This window comes from Pangasianodon hypophthalmus, chromosome 27 (assembly GCF_027358585.1).
Source record: "Pangasianodon hypophthalmus isolate fPanHyp1 chromosome 27, fPanHyp1.pri, whole genome shotgun sequence".
Classification (NCBI taxonomy): domain Eukaryota; kingdom Metazoa; phylum Chordata; class Actinopteri; order Siluriformes; family Pangasiidae; genus Pangasianodon; species Pangasianodon hypophthalmus.
In genome coordinates, this window is record NC_069736.1 from 13509071 (window position 1) to 13529040 (window position 19970).

Genomic DNA, 19970 nt, shown 5'->3' on the forward strand with positions numbered 1-19970 from the left:
TTTTTTTAAACAATAATAAGAGTAGCCTTGATCTGATTACAGGAGGAATTGCTTTCAATAATACACCTCGCTATTAATGAGTCATTGTCGGCGAAAATAAACACGGCACAGTGGAGTTTCCAAAAGTGTGGGTCAAACTTTCCTCTGTGTGTGTGTGTGTGTGTGTGTGGTACCAGAGCAAGGCCAGTCGAGTGGTAACCATGGACATTCAAAAGCCAAGAACCATTTACAGTCAGTGCCTCTTTTAGCTCAGATGAGCTGTGCCTACTACTGTGTGTATTTTTACACCTTACTTCCATATTTCTATTTGAATGCAGACTAACCACAAGTTTAAAGAAAAGGAAGCTTTCTAAAGTTTTCAAATAGCCTACGTAAATTGCCTGCAGTCTTTAGTGACGGTATGTGGCTTCCCAGACCTCCACGAATTTGAAGTTCATAAGTAAGAAACAAAAAAAGATAAAGAAATAAAGCTTGGACAAGGTCTGACCTTCTCTTTCTGGATCTCACTCTTGATGACTGAGATCTTGATCTTCATCTCCTCAATCTCATGCTCGGCAAGCGTCTGAACGTGTGTACAGGAGTCTGAGTCATCCAGCGTCTGGAAGGTGAGATCAGCCAGCGGGATGTACCATTTACACTCATACTGCTGATGCCTCCTGAAGGAAAAGAAAAGATGGAGAGGAGTTGAGTTTTCTGTTGTAGTTCCACATTTATTTCTTTGACGGTAAAGGACCCAGTGGTAAAATGGTGAATAGTAGAACATTAACACAATTTTAAACATTATATGTGTGTGAGATATAACACTAGTGAATGTGTGAGTGTTTTGTGTGAATGTAAGAGGTAAAATGGTTTTTGCGAGCATTTTGTGTTAATGTGAGAGGTAAATGGTTAATGTGGGAACACGATCTGAATTCAAGGTAAATGGTTATTGCGAGAGTGTTTTGTGTAATAGTGAGAGGTAAATGGTTATTGCGAGAGTGTTTTGTGTAATAGTGAGAGGAAAATGGTTATTGTGAGAGTGTTTTGTGTAATAGTGAGAGGAAAATGGTTATTGTGAGAGTGTTTTGTGTAATAGTGAGAGGTAAATGGTTATTGCGAGAGTGTTTTGTGTAATAGTGAGAGGTAAATGGTTATTGCGAGAGTGTTTTGTGTAATAGTGAGAGGAAAATGGTTATTGTGAGAGTGTTTTGTGTAATAGTGAGAGGAAAATGGTTATTGCGAGAGTGTTTTGTGTAATAGTGAGAGGAAAATGGTTATTGTGAGAGCATTTTGTGTAATAGTGAGAGGTAAATGGTTATTGTGAGAGTGTTTTGTGTAATAGTGAGAGGTAAATGGTTATTGCGAGAGTGTTTTGTGTAATAGTGAGAGGAAAATGGTTATTGTGAGAGTGTTTTGTGTAATAGTGAGAGGAAAATGGTTATTGTGAGAGTGTTTTGTGTAATAGTGAGAGGAAAATGGTTATTGTGAGAGCATTTTGTGTAATAGTGAGAGGTAAATGGTTATTGTGAGAGTGTTTTGTGTGAATGTGACAGGTAAATGGTTATTGTGCAAGTGTTTTGTGTGAATGTGAGAGGTAAATAGTTATTGTGCAAGTGTTTTGTGTGAATATGAGAGGTAAATGGTTATTGTGCAAGTGTTTTGTGTGAATATGAGAGGTAAATAGTTATTGTGAGAGTGTTTTGTGTGAATGCGAGAGGTAGATGGTTCATGAGAGAGAACATTTTGTGCGAATGTGAAAAGTAAAATTCACTGTTGCATTATCTGCTGGCAGACAGGACATACTCTCTTTATTTCAACACACACGCTTAGACATGTAAACCTCTTACAGTACACATCTGTACCGATTAGTAGTCATTGTCTTCTACCGCAATAACCCGTGTGTGTCCACACAAAACACACAAACACACAGCAAACAGCAACAGCAGTAAATGTACTGAATGTAATTTAAATGCATCCCTAATAACCTCCAATACAGCTTTATTATGTGATTATGCCGGATGAGCCCGGTCATGCAGTGGTGTATAATCAGCATATTAAACACTTCCCCTCTCTCTCCCTCTCTCTCTCTTTTTACCCTCCGTCGGCCTTCATTCATCCTAATTAACACAAATCCATCATGAATATCAATGATTCTGCTGGGGGAAATGAATAAAAGTCTGCACTACACGTTCTTCAGTGATGAACAGCTGCTTGATGGAAAATAGGAAATGAAGACACAGCAAATCAGAACGCTGAATAAATCGAATATCGTAAAATCCACTGATCAGAGATCGGCTGATGTCCTGAATTCGTTAGAGATGCCGGGAGAAAAACAAGGAAATGGCAAATATCAATGAGTCTGTAGATGCTTTTAGAAATGAATGGACACAGCTTTTCGATGTGCATGTGTTTGTGTGTGTATGTGTGTGTGGTTTATCTATGTGGGAAGGTTGTAGCAGGATTGCCACGGTAACGGAAGCAATCTTTCACCACTAGTGTCTCCCTGACGACAGTAAATAGACGACAGCTGGGTGACTAAACAGAGGAGCCGTTCCAGAAATAAAACCGTCCATCTACAAAGACGGGACGGATGACAGCAATGATTCTCTGAGGAAATTAACACTGTAGGAGGACGTAATTACATCCAGTTTAACAACAAATACCTCACGTTTTTTTCTCTCTCATGTGCTGTAAAAAAAAATACTTAAAAAAAAAAAAAAAAAAAAAAAAAAAAAGGGCAGGATGAATGCACTATTGCTGTGTGTGTATGTGTGCTTGAGACATACTGTCTTAATCAATTTCACGGCAAAATGAATATTTATTATTGTGTGTGTTGTATTATTTTGTGTGTGTGTGTGTGTGTGTCCTACCCCACTGCAGTCTTCTTCATCTTGGCACACAGCAGCAAGTCAGTGAAGAGAAAGACATGTCGGAGTTTACGTGTGCCTTCAGACACCTCCACCAGGAAGCCGTCCTTCACCAGCTGACGAACCTGCCACACACATACACATACACACACACACACTATAAGAACATATACACACACATCTCCAGATCCTGCCTTCCACACAGACCCAAGTTAAAAGAAGAACAGATGGAGTTATGGCGTTAACACCTCAGGTCTTTTGGGATTTCTTTAAGTCAAACCAGCTTTTCTGTTAGAAATAGACTCCCTGCCGAGAGCCGAACGTCAACATCGTGTCACAGACTTCCTGTAAGCTGCAGAGGGCATGCAAACTGAGTGAATAAGTGTGGAAGAGAGGGAAAACAAAAGAGGAGAGATCTGGAAAGACGTCATAGATGTGTCGATTTTTAGCACAGACTCACGCGGTGAGAAGACGCATGACTAACGAGTGCGAGTAACAATATGAACCATAGAATCAAAAAAAAAAAAAAAAAAAAAGAAAAGAAAAAAAGAAAAAAAAAAAGAAAAAAAGTACCATGTATGGATTGATTTTTCATTTATTTAGTTATGGGGAATCTAATCAATTTCTAGCTGGAACCATTAAAATGACTTGTAGGTTGTTTTTTTTTTTTTTAATGCAGAGTGAGAAACAAAAACAAAAAAGAGACACAGGCAAAAGTAAAGGGACAGTCTTGTTTCTCTTCACACACACCTCTCCCTTGGGGGTAGTGACGGCGGTCCGGCGTGGATCGATCTCCTCGTTGATACTGGACAGGAAGTTCTGGGAGATTCGGAGTGCGTCCTGCAGCAGAGGAAAATCCGGGTGCTCTTTGGGAGTGTGTTTGAGCAGATCCTGAATTAACACAACACATACAAACAAGCATGAATTAACCTTCCAATTAAAAAAAAAAAAAAAGCCATGACCTCCAGATTCACACACCTAGCGGGGTAATAAAGTAAAGGAAAACTGGTGTGTGCGGGTGTTTGGATGACTTATTCAGACGTGTGCGATGACATGTTTGAGTCATTTAAGTCTCAAAGCTATACTGCGTGAGTGGAGTGAGTTATCTCTGCCGTTTAAATGTCAGGATTTGCACATTTAAGCTGTATTTTGAGCCACAGGAGGTGATTTGGTTTAGAGAAGCTGACCACATCTAAAGTTTTATTAATCCGCCTATAGACAGAATACATTAATCATTCATATAATAATGAAAACAAACAAAAAAAAAAAAGGTCGGCTCTTGAGCTTAAAAATGAAGATGAAGTCAATTATTAAAGCTCCTGTCTTCCGCTTGTTTTCTCGTTCGAGTTGGGCTTATTGTAGGAACATGTTTACATCCGCAACTTGCTTTACCACATAAACTGAACTGACTTATTTCACTGCTGACTCGGCGTTTTTAGAGCCATATAGGAAATGGGAATTAACAGAGTGCCTGAACTACAACTACATGCTTTCTATCTTGCCCCATTTCGTGCTATACCGCTTGAAAAATGTAATATAGTATAATGTAAAAATATTTCCCAAAGCATTTCTGAAAAACAGATTTATTCTCACTGTGGAATTTGTATCTTTACCCAGTTTCCAAGTTGTTTAAGCTAAAGAGATAACAGTAGCCATGAGTATCTGCATTTCATCCGTTGATCTGTGTGTTTTAGCAAATTTATGTGATTGCTTTCTTCTTTACCCTGTACTTTAAAAAGCTAGCTAGATTTAGCAGGTTAACGTAATGCTGTTTGCCACGGAGATGAGTGTAGCTTTGGGGAAAGCCCTATAATCTCTCTGTGGTCCAGTGCTGAGCAGCATGGTGTGAGATTACAGCAAGAAAAAAAAAAAACCTTTAACCAGCACGTACACTATATGGCCAGAAGTTTGTAGACACTTGACAATCACACCCATATTAGTCCTCCATTTGCATAATAACCTCCACTCCTCTGGGGAAGGCTTTCCACTAGATTTTCGAGCATGGCTATGGGGATTTGTGCTCATTCACCCACAAAAGCATTAGTGTGGTCAGGCACTGATGATATACTAGGAGGTCTGGGGCATGTCTGCATTCCAAATGATCCCAAAAGGTGTTCAAGTGGAGTTGAGGTGCAGGTAACTCGAGGTCTTCCACACAAACTCTGGCAAATCATGTCTTCACAGACCTTCCTTTCTGCATTGTGAAGCTGAAACAGGTTTAAGCCTCCTCAGTTCCAGTGAAGGGAAATTGTAATGCTACAGTATACAAGGACATCCTATACAACCGTGTGCTTCCAACTTTGGGGCAACAGTTTGGGGAAGACTCACATATGGGTGTGATAGTCAGGCATCCTCACACTTTTGGCCATATAGTGTATATTTTATTATATCTAGCTAGATAATATTAGGTCCATTCACTTGTTCACTGCGGAGTTGGAGCGATCTAACTGTCTAAAAAACGAGCTCTTGTGGAAAGTAAGTGGTTTCGCGCCTTTATTTACTACTCACTGACGTCAACACTCATGCTGATGTGTACAGTAACGTTCTTATTCTCAGAACACTTCTGCAACACTATAATGATAGCAGGTTATTTATATTGTCAAGTATTTGCGAATACTTGGGCTGCATCCCAAACCACACACCCAGTACTAAATAATACGTCAGCACACCTTTGGTGCCGTTACTATTTAAGACCTTCAACCTGGTGAGCATTATGTGAGTTGAGATACAGCCCTGAATTCTTTCTGAATGTGTATTTCCTTGTTACTGGCAGCTGTGAGATTATTCGAAGGTGCCACGCAAAATGCTATGAAATGGTCTTCTTCAGCAAATGGATTGCAATAGTTTGTTTTTTTTCCAGCCAAAAATTTTCTAAATCTTACATCCAGCTGCTTGAAGCCTAAAAAGATTTATCAAGGAAAAAAAAAAACTAGAAATCATTTATCTACATCGTTAATAATCCTAACACACAAGTGCAAAAATCCTAACACACCCAGTTCAGCTGAGTTACTGCTAGCAATTTTTCACTAATGTATCTTGGCTCACTCTACCTCTGATAAGAAAGGACAAAGGTGTGGTTGTGTGTACCAGTGTGTGTCTGTGTGTGTGTGTGTGTGTGTGTGTGTGTATGCAGTGTTGTAAAGCTTAAGTAAAGGTGACTTTCACAGTGTAGCAGCTACCTCAGGTTATACACATACACTGAAGCACACGACTCGCAAACACGCTCTGAGGAAGAAAGAGAGGCATTCAAAGAATTTGAAACTTACATGAAGAACAAGGGTGCTGCGTGTCACACGGTCGATGGGTTTATACAGGAGTGCTGCACAAAAACAGAGCATACGCGCGTTAGATACATGAGGTAACACTGTAGACAGAAAAACAGAAGCACACATCATAATTGAGATAACACACATTCATATCGCCACACACAAACACAGGAAATCTCAACTTCAAAAGCCTATTACACGGCTCACTGATCAGAGAGGCCATGACGATGAAAACAGCATTTTTATCTCAGTGCGCGTGAGAATTACGCACGAGAACCGGCTTATGCCTACAGCTCCCTCCACATTGTTTTCATAAACTGCCCCAGGTTCAAGTCGATGCAGCACATGCTTCATCATATATTCGCTTTCCTTTCTTTTTGCCTCTTCCTTACTCTGTGGGATTGTGTATGGAAAGTGTGTGAGCGTGTGTTGAAAGCAACGTCCTTTCCTTTTGCCAATACGCCTCTTTCTGATCTGCTGTCTCAAACACTCATTCATTCTGAAATGCTACGTGTGCACTCAGGTGATCAGCAACACGCATATAGTGCCACTGTGCCACTGTGTAGGTTGAAATTCACTGTTTTGTAGAATTTAGAAATATTTCAATACAACATTTTCATCGAAAAATCCAGGTACTTGCAACTAGAAACTCCATTCAAGCTTTAAATTGTTGTAAACCCTTTCCCCTTTCGAACACCTCTAAACATCACGTTTTAGCAAATAATAATAATAATAAATACAGCCACAAGTGGCGATCTGTGGGGTCCAAGCACTCCTTGCAAATGGTGGCCCCCAGTGACCACACAAAACAATAAACAGGCCATAGATGAACATACTTATCAAGATTTGTGATAATACCTCCTCAATGCTAGCTGCGTAAAATATCTTCTGAAAGCTGATTGGCTGAAGGCAGCCGTGTTTTTGAAGTAATTAAGTGTTGATTAAAAATTCAGTTACAGATTAGCAGAACGATGCAGCACACCAAATTTCAGCTCACTAGGACTTTTGCTTCCTGAGATACTGCTAATTGAACCTAATTCCAACCCCGTTCCATGACCACGCCCCCAACTTTCACAGACGTCCTCATATCCTCATTTGAGTAATCCAGCTTCCATTCCTAAGAACTGAAACTTTCGTTTTGAATTATTTTTTATATATTTTATATTTTTGTCACTAGGGAAAGTCAATGACTAAATTGTTAGAAAATTGAGTTTTAAAAAAAAATGGGCGTCGATCACAGCATTGATGGACTACGGCAACACAATAAACGAATGAAAGTTATATATAAAGTTTATATAATCTTTTTGGCTTTATCAGATTTTACATTGATTCAAGTTCAACACCAAACACCAAAATGTAAATACTTCCAGAAACAGAGCTGCAACACAATATAGAATTTTCAGTCATATATTTCAGCCATAATGCTTTCAGCTCGCATTAAAGGTGCTGGGAGTCGCTCCCAAAAAAGAGCTGATTCACTGATTCCAAAGCTTTGGAGTCGATTCCACAAACTGAAAATGATTCGCCTTCCGCAAACACAGCAAGAGAAATTTTTCGTTAGCGAGGCAGCCAATGAATATTGGAATTTATTTTGAATTTGACTGAAATCTAGCTAAGACACCTTCCCAGTGATCGACCACATCGGGTCATTGGTCACACTGATACGCAGTTGCAAAAAAAGTGTGCAGAACAAGTTTAAAAAAAAACAAAAACATATAGAATACTGTGACCATGAAGCACTTGATAATATCCTCATGCCATGACATTGTCTGATGAATAGTCAGTAATATTTTTACCTGTTATTTAATTGAGCCTGATTAGACCTACAGTATTATTTGATCAAAAACCGGGAAAGAAAATAATCCAACTAATCCCTTAATAGAAAACAATCTGCAGATTTATCGATTCAAAAGAATCATTAGTTGCAGCCATATGTACATCTCTACTGAATACCATGTAAACAAACACACACACACACACACAAAAACAATCAACTCTGACAACACCAGAGAAATAAAACTCCTTGAGAAATGTCACTTTAATTCCCAGAAGTCTCCTCTAGCGCAAATAGCAGGCAGAATGTAATCACGGCATGAATGAGCTTTGTGAAAACACATGAGCACATATCTCAGATGAGAGCCTCGGGATAGAGCCGAGAGATAAGGCGCATAAACAGCTAATACTAATAACAGCTAAAATTGAAATTATATAGTCAACTCCATATGTGCAGAGAAACTGGCTCTGTGTATGAATGCATGATGCAAATACGGTGTTTCGCACCACGTCCCATAACACGCAGCTCATCAGTGCCTGAAGCCGAGAACGCGCTCCGCCATTCTGTTTCATGCTGCTCTACTTTCAGACACTTCATAAATAATGAGTGTGTGTTGCCAGACATGCCGGACATGATCGCCTTCTGAATCGGGTTTAAAACTAAACAAGTAGCTGAAGGACATCTCCAGATAACAACGTCAACAGCAAGGCTGCAGGATTAATCACAGGCAGGTGTAAATAATGAGATGACAATTCAGTCAAGTTTTATGTGAATTTTTTTTTTTTTTTTTTTTTTGGATCGAGAGGGTACGAGGCAATAACGTCATACCCTAGGCAGAGCGCATAAGTAGTGAACACAAAGTCATTTGGGATTCAGGCTTAACTCTTTGACAAAAGGCCTTGAATTTAAAAACAACAACAAAAAAATCCTGTGTAAAGAAGTATTGCTTACATTAACCCTAGAAAAAAATGTATATATTTATTTATAAACACATATCTATCTCATGTCGTCATTGGAATATCCATAAATGACCTTTTTTTGTACTTAGAGTGCAGTCGTAATCGACAGACATCTATGTCTATCTAAGGAAAATCAATTACAGTGAACCTAATGTTAATAAATTATTTGGTAGAGTGAATTTTATTGATTGGACCTGCCCTATTAATTCTGGAACAGCCTGTGTGTATGTGTGTGTGTATTTTTTATACAGATATCTATTAGGGGGAAGGGGCACGGGGACACCTCCGGGTTCGAACCCCGCCTCTGTCCTGTGCACGTAGAGTTTGCATGTTCTCCCTGTGCTTCGGGGGGTTTCCTCCAGGTACTCCGTTTTCCTCCCCCTGTCCAAAGACATGCATTGTAGGCTGATTGGCATTTCCAAATTGTCCTTAGTGTGTGGATGGGTGTGTGAATGTGTGTGTGATTGCGCCCTGCGATGGGCTGGTCCCCCCTATCCAGGGTGTCCCCCCACCCCTTTTGCCCCGAGTTCCCTGGGATAGGCTTCAGTCTCCCCCATGAACCTGTGTAGGATACCTAGTTATCTAGTAGGATATAATATCTAATAAGTACATCAACATGCTTTTTGGGGTGTGTATGTCATATCCAAGATATTATATCAAAATGAAACTTAAAGAATTGTCTTTTTTTTTTAAAGACTTTTAATTTGCATGCAGCAAATAAGCTTAAAAACCAAACTCTGAAATATGTACATGAATTAAAGTTGCATCTTTAGTATTCCAGGACATTACAGAACTAAGTAGGAGAATAAAACCTTAGCTGTAATGTTGCACCATGCCTTCTTTACTTATTCATTAGCCACAAAAGGTTCTTAAAATAATTTCCATTTGTCCTGATATAGCACGAATGCACTAAATACTCTCGTGACTCATAAGCAGAGAACTAGAAGTGACATTTTAGATGGAGAATAGCTGCATCTAAACATCTGTGACATTTAGTACCAAATCATATATGAATGAATAGCCAGAATTTTATGGAAAGGTATGTTTTATTAGGTTTACACTTATCACAATGAATAAGCACTTTAGCTAAAAGAACAGCTTCTCAGCTCTCAGCTAATGTTCTCCACTGAAAGCTCCCCAGTCCCCATGAGCTTAGCAGGTAAAGAACTAATCACCGGCTCACTTCGGAGGAGTTCTGCACTCCGAAGTTTCTTTCAGCGGACAGCTCGGCTGGTCGCTTCATTCTAAGTGGAGGCATGTGTTCTTCCTCTAGGAAGCTTTTCCCGCTTTGCAGTTTCAGTCTGGCACCACTGCCGTTTCAAACCATGCTTCCATATGGCTGCTGCGTCATCCTCAGCAGCACCAGGAGAAAAAAAAGCCACTGCTGCAGTTTTTAAATCATTAATTGCTGTGTACTGTCATTCATTAGAATGTTAGATCTCACCAATTGATGGTGTGTAACATCATTTTTATTTAAACTGCATCATCAGAAGACACCAGCTAAAGTTGTCTAAAGTTGCAGCGCAGCCAAATGACAAAAAAAAAAAAAACCTTTCGATCAGTAGATCTACATGTGATTTTGCTCTGCATGCTCCATGCTGTGCAGATTTTGTTATTTTCCCTGCATCTTATCCAACTAATCAGCTTACAAACAGCCCCTTCCTGTTAACTCTGTGCATTATGCAAGGAATAAAATGCGATGAGGCATTCTGTTATAGGAAAATAATCAACGATGGGGATGGTGTGATGTGGGAGACACTGTTACTACCCAATAACACTACATCCTAAAGTGCTTTATTCCTCTTATACCACAGCAATTTTCCAATTCTAATGTTCTAGTTATTAAAACATAAAGTGCACATTTGATTGGTTGTGGAACGTCAGTGAAACAAGCTAGGTCCTGTTATGGCTTACGTTATCACAGCTATAAACAATCATTTCATCACCAGCCTCTCTTTTTTTAAAAAAAGACAAAAAAAAAATACATATCTACAGAGAAACCGCAGAGTCCCCTGTTTTAAAGGTTTTTCTTCTGCAGCTTTACGTCTGCTGCAAAGCACTGATGCTGGAGACTCCTTCCAAAAGTCATAAAAATCATTAAAAAATCAACAATTGCACACGTTTAGAACAAACTGATGTTACAGAAAATTCATCAACGCCTTCTGACCAATCAGAATGCACCAGTGCTGTGGTACAAGACAACAAATAATAAGCCACGGACACTGCGGTTTTACAAAACAGATTTCACTGAGTCACTGGAGCTCGACATTTAGGGATATAAAATAACACATACTGACATATCACGTTTCCAAAAAACGTCATTGATCTCTGATGATGTTAAAATGTCATGTGACTACAGGTCCGGGACGCCGCTTTTATATCCCTTTGCGCCAGAACCAAAGAACTTCTACAGAACGTGACCCGCTTGTAAAGAGATGAATGTCTGCTCGGTTTATTTCTCCTCCCTCTCTCGCTCTCTTGCTCTCTCTCTCAGGCAGATGCCACAGGGTGTCTACATGGCGCGTTAATTAGCAGTGATAAGCAGAGCTTGCGGGACTTACCCGCCGGGAAAGCTCCGAGTTAGAGGAAGTTTGAAAGGAAGTAAGATATCAGAAAATGCAGCAACACAAAGACCACATGCTTACACACTGGAAAAATGGAGTGACACAGCGCAGCTCACAGCGAGCCACCTTCAAATCCGCACACTTCAAACAAATCCCAAGCAGGCTTTCCGATTAAAGCATTACCGTAAGTGCAGTTACAGCACAGCCGGAGCACCAGGAGAACCTCCATGACACGATTCCCTCTTTCTCTTTCTCTCTCTCTCTCTCCAGTTATCAGTTGTTCATCCTGTCTTCTGCTGCTGCTCCGTCTGTCTCGCCTGCCTCTCTCTCTAACTCGCGCTTTCTCCCCGGGAATCTTTCTCTTCCTCTCTTCTCTGTCTCCCTCTCTTATCTACATGCTCCCTGAGTCTCTCTCTCTCTCTCTCTCTCTCTCTAATGCTCTGTCTCTTATACCTTCTGCTGTACGTGCAAAGAGAGCGAGAGAGGCAGAGTCAGAGAAGGAGAGAAAGTGAGTGAGAATGGGAAAAAAAAAAAAAAACACCACACTTCTGATTCAGCATGTCCAGACACTCGGAGTGAATGAACACGCTCATACATACACATACGTTTCTAATTCTATCATTGTGGGGTTTTTTGCGTTACTGCAGCTAATTAATGGTATGCTAGTACAGGACAATGTGAGGTAAGGAAACATTGAGACAGGACAGAATTACGCACACACACACACACACACACACACACACAGACACAGACACACAGCCCTGCTCCAACTTTATTCTCAAGTCTGACTAAACCACATTATCTCCAACTCATCTTTTTCTCATTTTCTCCTTTATTTGCTATCCGGCTAACCACAACAACAGCACTCCCAGCTAAGCAGTTAGCAAACCTAAACATGTCACAGAAACAAACATATCTACAACCAAATACCTTTCTCATTTTGTTCTTTTACAGAACACTACACATTCATATCCTCTCTCTCTCTCTCAATAATATGGCACTTAAAACATTTGGCACTGTTAGCTAAGCTAAGCAATTTCCTAACAGAACACTGCGCTAATGTTGCTAGCTAGTTAGCTATGTCACTTCTTCAGAAGTAACTATTTGATTTTTTAATCTTTTTAACTATTTAACTTTCTCACTTAGTAGCCTGCCAGGTAATAAAGTAGCTAATATCAGGCTATAAAACATCATGTCACAAGCTAGCTAATAAGTCAGAGAGTTGAATAGTTAAGTTTAAAAAGTCTAATTACTGGCTGCAAAAAGTTTAAGAACCCCTGGTTTACACAATATAATTCTTCCTTAATGTTAGTTAGCTTGCTAGTGACCTTAGCTACATAAGTTACATAAAATAGCAGCCTAATGCTAGCTAGCATGTTAGTGCTTGGTTTGTAGTGACGTTATATTGTATGTAGCGTAATATTAGCTACTTTGTTAGTGATCCTGGTTAAGTAACTATCTTTTTAACTATATAACTGTCTGACTAAGTAGCTAGCCAGGTTCACTAGCTAATACTAGGCTACATATAACTTCACTGAAACAAAGCACTAACATGCTAGCTGGTTTTAGGCTTTTATTTTATGTAAGCTAGTGTCTAAGGTCACTAGCAAGCTAGCTAACATTAAGCAAGAATATATCGTGCCAATCAGGGTTTGTTAATCTTTTTGCAGCCAGGGATAGCTTTAAATGTAAAATAAATTTCACAGACCAGCTCAGCACACATTTTTTTTTAATGGCCAAGTTAACATTATTTCCAGATGAAGCTAGCTAATTTTAGGTAACTGTTTTATTTAATTAAAACCATTCTGCAGGTGGAAATGTTATGGCAAAGCATATATTTCATGACATGACATTTTCAACACAGTGGTCACGATCTACGAATGGACTACCGAAAGCCTTAAATCCACTGTTACTAGATTATTATTATTATTTTTTTAAATTTATTTATGCTTTTGCAAACTTATAGTATTACATATGAATCATGAATTCAATTTCTTTTTTTATTTAACTGCAGACAATTAAAAAAAAATAATAAAAATTAATATATTTTAATACTATACAATCAGGAGGTGCTGCACCACAAACCATTCTAGATAATGTTTTTAACATCTCATATCTTATTAAAGGTTAAATGTAAATCTTTTATTTTCTAATCAATCATTATCTGATTTATTTCATTGCTCGTGTGCATGTGAGAGTCCAACAGCTGCTCTCTTCTACTGTGTGATGGCTGATCGCGATGGCTGTTTGATGCTTGACGGATCCACTTTGGCACAATCACGGTTGTTTGAACTGTCGCTCACCACCTCAAATGCGTGAAATTTTATGTAATTACTTTTCTGACGTAGGTAACTATGCATCTCTTTCACGCAAAACTCAATGCCATCACTTAAAGCATTCGAGACTGCTTTTGTAAAGACAATAAGGACCACTATTTTTGACACATTTCTACTGGTGGTTCCATTTCCACCCAAGTGCCCCACTATTATACCACACCCATCATTAACACACTAACACACACACAAACACACACATGGCTTGTTTGGCTTACCCTCCATGCTGACAATAGTGGTGCAATCTTTAGAGTCTTTCGGTCCCTTGACTTTGACGTTCTGTTAAACAGAGAAGATCAGCACTTAACATGAAGGACAGATGAAGGAGATTTCTGCATCAGCAAAAGACTTTACACACACACACACACACCTCATTACATTGTTGCTGTGCAGGATAATGAAGAGAAATGAGACTGCATTTGCTGCAGCTTCATGTGCTTCTCAAATGTGTTTATTATTAAAGTTCAATCATCATCATGTCTTCTGCATACAACTTCACTGTCACTGTATATTTATAGAACATACATCATACTGCAGAAGTACGGCAAGTGCTCCACTTTCAAAATAAGACACCAGACTGCACCTTTAATGCTACAAGGTACCAAGTGGTTTTTCAAGGGGACATCTTTGTGCATTTAGAACACATCCTTCAGCCGATGCACCTTTAAAATTTTTTCATTCAAAGAAAAAATTCACTGGACCCCAAGGACCACTGTTGTATCTTTAAGGCTGCATTTACATTGTTTGCACCTCCTGAAAATGAAGGCCTCCTGCATAAAGGATGAGCAGAGAGAGAGAAGGTACAAAGAGACTTCTCAATGAGTACACACACCTCGGAGATCTTCTGGAACTGGGAGTTGGACTGGCTGCATTTCTCCACCGTCTCCACGGCCATTTTGTAGTTGTCCACGAAGGCTTTGTACACGCCAAGCTGGCTGGCCTGAGAGACACACACACACACACACATAGAGAGAGATCATGAAATTCAAATGCTCCTCGAAGACCAAGGATACACGGCATGACGAGGAAAGACAGACCAAGCGGCAAGGAAGTGAGCCAAATAGGGAAGAGAAGAGATAAAGGGCAGGTGAAAGATATGGCAGGACAAAAGAACGGAGCCCTTTAGTTTGCATGATGAGCCTACAACAGAGCGTCTTTGTTTAAACTAGAGCTTCTGTAGAAAAATTACATTGCGAAAATTGCGATTACGTTGCAAATTTAAACATCTAAAGGCGCTCTCTTTGCCTTACGTTTCTAAGCGTCTATAGGTATTAAAGTAGACGCATTACAGAAGTACTGAGTCAGGATCGGCGTCCCACTGTTTACCGCATTAAGAATTATTCCACAGCCCTGTTGAATTCTCCAATCTGATTGGTCAGAAGGTGTTGATTCATTTTCCATAACAGCAGCCCTGACAGAAGTGCTTATTAACAGTTATTATACAACAGTCAGTTCCACTAATTTGATTGGTCGAGCGGTGTTCCAAGAGTGCTAATATTTAGTATAACAGCACTGGGACGTTTCACTGTGTATATCACTCTGTTTGTTAAATAAAATTCCACTTCCTAGTTCGAAACAGTTAGTTGTTCTGCCCTTTGTATCAAACACAGCAGAGTCGAGGAATCATTTCTTAACTTCACTGTAAACATGGAATAATGTAAAATTGCAAAACAACAAAATAGAGACTTATAAGTGTGCAAAGCCAATAATATGTTAATCACATTACGCAGTTAATCACATATATGCAGTACTTAACCTTGCACAGAAGGGGGCACTTAACTGCAACTTTTATTAGACTATACGCAGAATGTTTTATAGAACAGCGCAATAGTAGTGTCAGTGACATCATCAGCGAACATGGCAGACGATTCTTTTCAGGATTATAAATTTCAACTTAAAATTTGAAAGTGCGTCAGATGAAGGTGAAAAGGAAGAAAGGACGTTAATTTCACCAGAAACACCTTTAACAGGTATGAACAAATCAACGTGCGCTAGCTAGCCAGCTAGCCGACGGGCTATAAAGTAAGTATGCTGGTTTATAATGTATACACAATGTTCCACCTGTCTGGCGTCATTGGATATAAAGACAAAACTTTCACGACATATGCCGAGATGTATGGTTTATTCGTAGCATTTCTGTAGTGTTTTTGACACAGGAGAACAGGAGGCAGCGGAAATCTGAACATCTGAATCTGTAGCAAGCTGCATTTCTCTGTCTTATTAACTTCAAGAGAAAATGATGGAATGACAGTTTATAGCTGCTGTAGTGCAAGTGTTAACATGAACATGCTTGATTTGCAGATATTCCATGCACTTAAAAGTAACTATAAACAGATAAAAGTACAATGTGTAATTCTTTAATAAATAAAAAAGTGTAAGCGTCACCAAATTTCCATGGTGTAAGAAGAATAAAACACTCCAGGATGTGTTGTCTTACTATCTCTCTTTCTCTTTTTCTCTCTCTCCATTTGTCTGGCTTCCCATTTCTCTATTTCTGTTTATTTTTTTCTATTTCTCTCCTTCTCCTTCTCACTATCTCATATCTCTCTTTCCCTCACAATCGTTCTTTAGTTCTCTCTTTCTGTTACTCGCCATCTCTATCTCTCTCTATCTTTCATTATTTCAAATCTTTATTTTTTTTGATATCTCCATTTCTTTCTTTTTTTTTTTCTCATGCTTTCTTTATTTCTCTCTTTCTCCAGTGGATAAAAAAAGTCTACACACTCCTGTTAAAACGGCAGGTTTTTGTGCTGTAAAAAAAGTAAAACTAATTTAAACCTTTTTCACCTTTATTATGAAATTGCAGCATATAAAAAGCAAGTGATAAACAAATAGAAATGTTTTAGAGAAAAAAAGAATATAAAAAATACCCAATACCCAGCTTACATAAGTGTGCACACCCTTTTATAATTGGGAATGTGGCAGTGCTCCGAATCACCCAAGCAGAGCTAGAATCCTTTTGCAAGGAAGTCGAGACGTGCCAGCCTGACTACCTCTTACCCAAAAAAGATTGAATGCTGTAATAAAATCTAAAGGTGCTTCAACTAAGTATTAGTTTAGGGGTGTGCAAACTTATGCAGGCACATTATTGTACATTTTGAATTTTTTCCCCTAAAATGACTCATCGTTTTTCACTTTAATTTATATGATGCAACTTCACAATAAAGGCAGAAAAGGTTCTGACATGATTTATCTTTTTGTTTTTTTGTTTTTTACATTACAAAAACCTGTTTGCTATTTTAACAGGGTTGTGTAGACTTTTTATATCCACTGTATTTCTCTCTCTCTCTCTCTCTCTCTCTCTCTCTCTCTCTCTCTCAAGTGCTATTTCTTTCGCTCTATTTCTCTCTCTCTCTATTTCTCTCGCTATCTCTTTATCTCTTGCTGTATTTCTCGCTCTCTTCTCTCTCGATTTCTCTCGCGATTTCTTTATTTCTCTACCTCTCTTTATTTCCTGCTCTATTTCTCTCACTTTCTGTTTATTTCTCCCCCTATCCCTCTATTTCTCTCTCTATTTCTTTGGTAATTTCCCTTTATTGCTTTCTCTCGCTCTCTATTTCTTGCTCTGTTTCTCTCTATTTTATCTCTCTTTTTGCTTTCTCTCTCTCTCTCTCTCTCTCTCTCTCTCTCTAGAACGTGATGTTGTAGTGGTAACAGATGGTACCAGGTCACACCACCTCGTCAGAGATTATTTTCCAATAACAGCATGCTCCAAAGCGCTTTATTCCGTGCATGGTGTGTTCATGTAGCCTTGCGTTAAATCATTTGAAATGCAAATTTGACTTTCAAGAGTTTCTCCATCAGCCTCGGACCAGAAGCTCCCAGATGACAACGCTGTCATGTTTATCCAAGCTAAGAGCTCACTAAAGCTTCTAAATACAAGCTTGAGAAGAAGATCAGACCTACTTCTTTGGTGATCAGTGCAGTTGGTGTGTAATATAATTATACGGAACCAACAAATCGCCAACAAAAAATGATAGCCAATGCTATAAAACACGTAAGAGCTGCTAACTGCTGCTGTAATCATTAAGACTGTCCTATGGTCATCTTATTGGCAGTATGATCATACTGAACCCAGCGTACTTCCATCACTCTTAGCACTGTTTGACTTTACGCTTCTACACCTGGATTATTCATAATCTCAATATCACAAGAGGATGAGTTCCCGTTTTGAAGCTGGTTCCTCTCAAGGTGTCTTCCTCATGTCATTGGTGTCACCTCTCACTCGTTCATCGAAGGGTCTGGATTTCTGTAAAGCTGCGTTGTGACAGGATAAAAAGCTTGCGAACTGCCCACTACAGTCCAGGGCTCAGATGCAAACTCGTGGAAAAAAACTATTCTACAACTCAGACTCGTACACATGAAGGCACACACACACATACACACACACACTGTTTTACATTCCTCCCTCTTATTCATCTGTCGCTCTTTCAATCCCTCAATCTTATTTCTCAAAAAAGTATATGGGTTTTGCACCTCCTCTGGCGGAGTGACTTTTTTTTTGTACTCATATGAATGAAAATCTTCCCTTCTTAAGAAACCAAAAAGTGTGTGTCTATGTGTGTATGTGTGTGTGTGTGTGTGTGTGTGTGTGTTACAGTCATGCTGCTGTCGTCATTTAGCAACCCTGTCATTATTTAGCATCCCTCCCTCTCAGCCTCTCACCTACTGACTTCATACACAGTAACACACCCAACACACACACGTCAGTATCACTTTAAGCCATAGTGTTTCTCAAAATGAGTAATTAAGTGAAAAAAGCAACAAAGAAAAGTGCATGTGTGCCGAGAGAGAGAGAGAGAGAGTGAGAGAGTGAAAGAGAGAGAGAGAGTGAAAGAGAGAGAGAGAGAGAGATGGTGGCTCACTCATGCTCAACATGTTCTTATGCTCAGAGGCTTCATCCCTCGCTTCTGCTCGTTTATTCCTTCTGTGTAACTGTAATTACAGCACCATCTGTCTACCCGACTAATATCATCTCTCTCACACACACACACACACACACACACACACACACACACGTCAGCTTGGGTATAAAAAGCCTGTGTGAGGACAGACTTTGTTTATCATGTAAACTCACTCTCTCTATTTCTCCAGCTATCTCTCTATTCCCTCTTTCTATTTCTTTCTCTCTATCTCTCTTCATTTCTCTCAATTTCTCTCTCCATATCTCTCACTATCTTTTTTTTTTTACTCTCCCACTTCTTTCTTCCTCCCTCTCTCTGCCTATTGCTTTCTCTTTTTAATTCTGTCTATAAAACGCTGTCACTATTTCTATCTCTTTCCATTTCTCTATTCCTCTGTCTATTTTCTGTCTATTTCTTTCCTTCTCTCTCTCATTATCTCATCTCTCTCTCTCTATCTCCCTTGCTATCCCTCTTTATTCCTTTCTCTTCTTTTACTCGCTACCTCTACTTCTCACTATTTCTCATTATCTTTCTTCTTTTCTCTCTCTCTCCATTATCTCATTATCTAATTCTTTCTATTTCCATACCTTGCATTATTTTTTCTCTTTATTTCTTTTTCTGTATCTATTTCATTCTTTCTATTTACCTCTCTTTCCCTCACTATCCCATTTCCTTCTATTATTTCTCTTGCTATCTCTCCATTTCTCTCACTATCTATTTTTCAATCTCTCTATATCTCTCGCTATCTCTTTACCTCTTGCTGTATTTCTCGCTCTGTTCTCCCTCTATTTCTCTCTCTTTATGTCTCCCACTATCTCTCTATTTCTCTGGCGATCTCTCTTTATTGCTCTCTCTTACTATTTCTCTCTCTCTCTCTCTCTCTCTATTGCTCTCTCTATTTCACTCACTATTTATACTCTCTCTCTCTCGCTATTTCTTTATTTCTCCCTCTAATTATCTCACTTTCTCTTTATTTCTCCAACTATTGCTCTATTTCTCTCGCTTTATCTCTTTATTTCTCGCTCTCTTCTTTCTCCTTTTCTCTCGCCTTCTCTTTATTTCTCCCACTAGCTCTCTATCTCTCTATCTCTCTATTGCTCTCTCTCTCTATTTCTCTCTCTCCCTGTCAATTTTGATACCCAATTTGTCGTACAGGGGACGGGATTTAATAGTTAATAATTTAGTGGGATCATCCCGCTGGCTTGTTTGGACCCTCCTCTACGTTTCTTAAAACACACACAGATTGTCCTTGTGAATTTTTTGGGACAAATTAAACTGAGTGCATGTTGTACTTGCCAAAAGAAGAGGGTGGACAAGGGCTCAT

General features: G+C 39.2%; 1 protein-coding gene across 3 annotated transcripts in view; it reads right to left on the minus strand.

Annotated features, from left to right (window-relative positions):
• Window positions 1–19970, minus strand: part of abr (ABR activator of RhoGEF and GTPase) — a 151937-nt gene that overhangs the window by 53675 nt on the left and 78292 nt on the right. For all 3 annotated transcript variants that reach the window (XM_034300558.2, XM_034300559.2, XM_034300560.2), the window contains 6 exons: window positions 14575–14682; window positions 13961–14021; window positions 6113–6165; window positions 3597–3737; window positions 2850–2971; window positions 488–656 (listed from right to left, as the gene is read on the minus strand). In XM_034300558.2, coding sequence (XP_034156449.1) covers window positions 488–656; window positions 2850–2971; window positions 3597–3737; window positions 6113–6165; window positions 13961–14021; window positions 14575–14682 — 654 coding nt within the window. The remainder of the gene's footprint in view (window positions 1–487; window positions 657–2849; window positions 2972–3596; window positions 3738–6112; window positions 6166–13960; window positions 14022–14574; window positions 14683–19970) is intronic.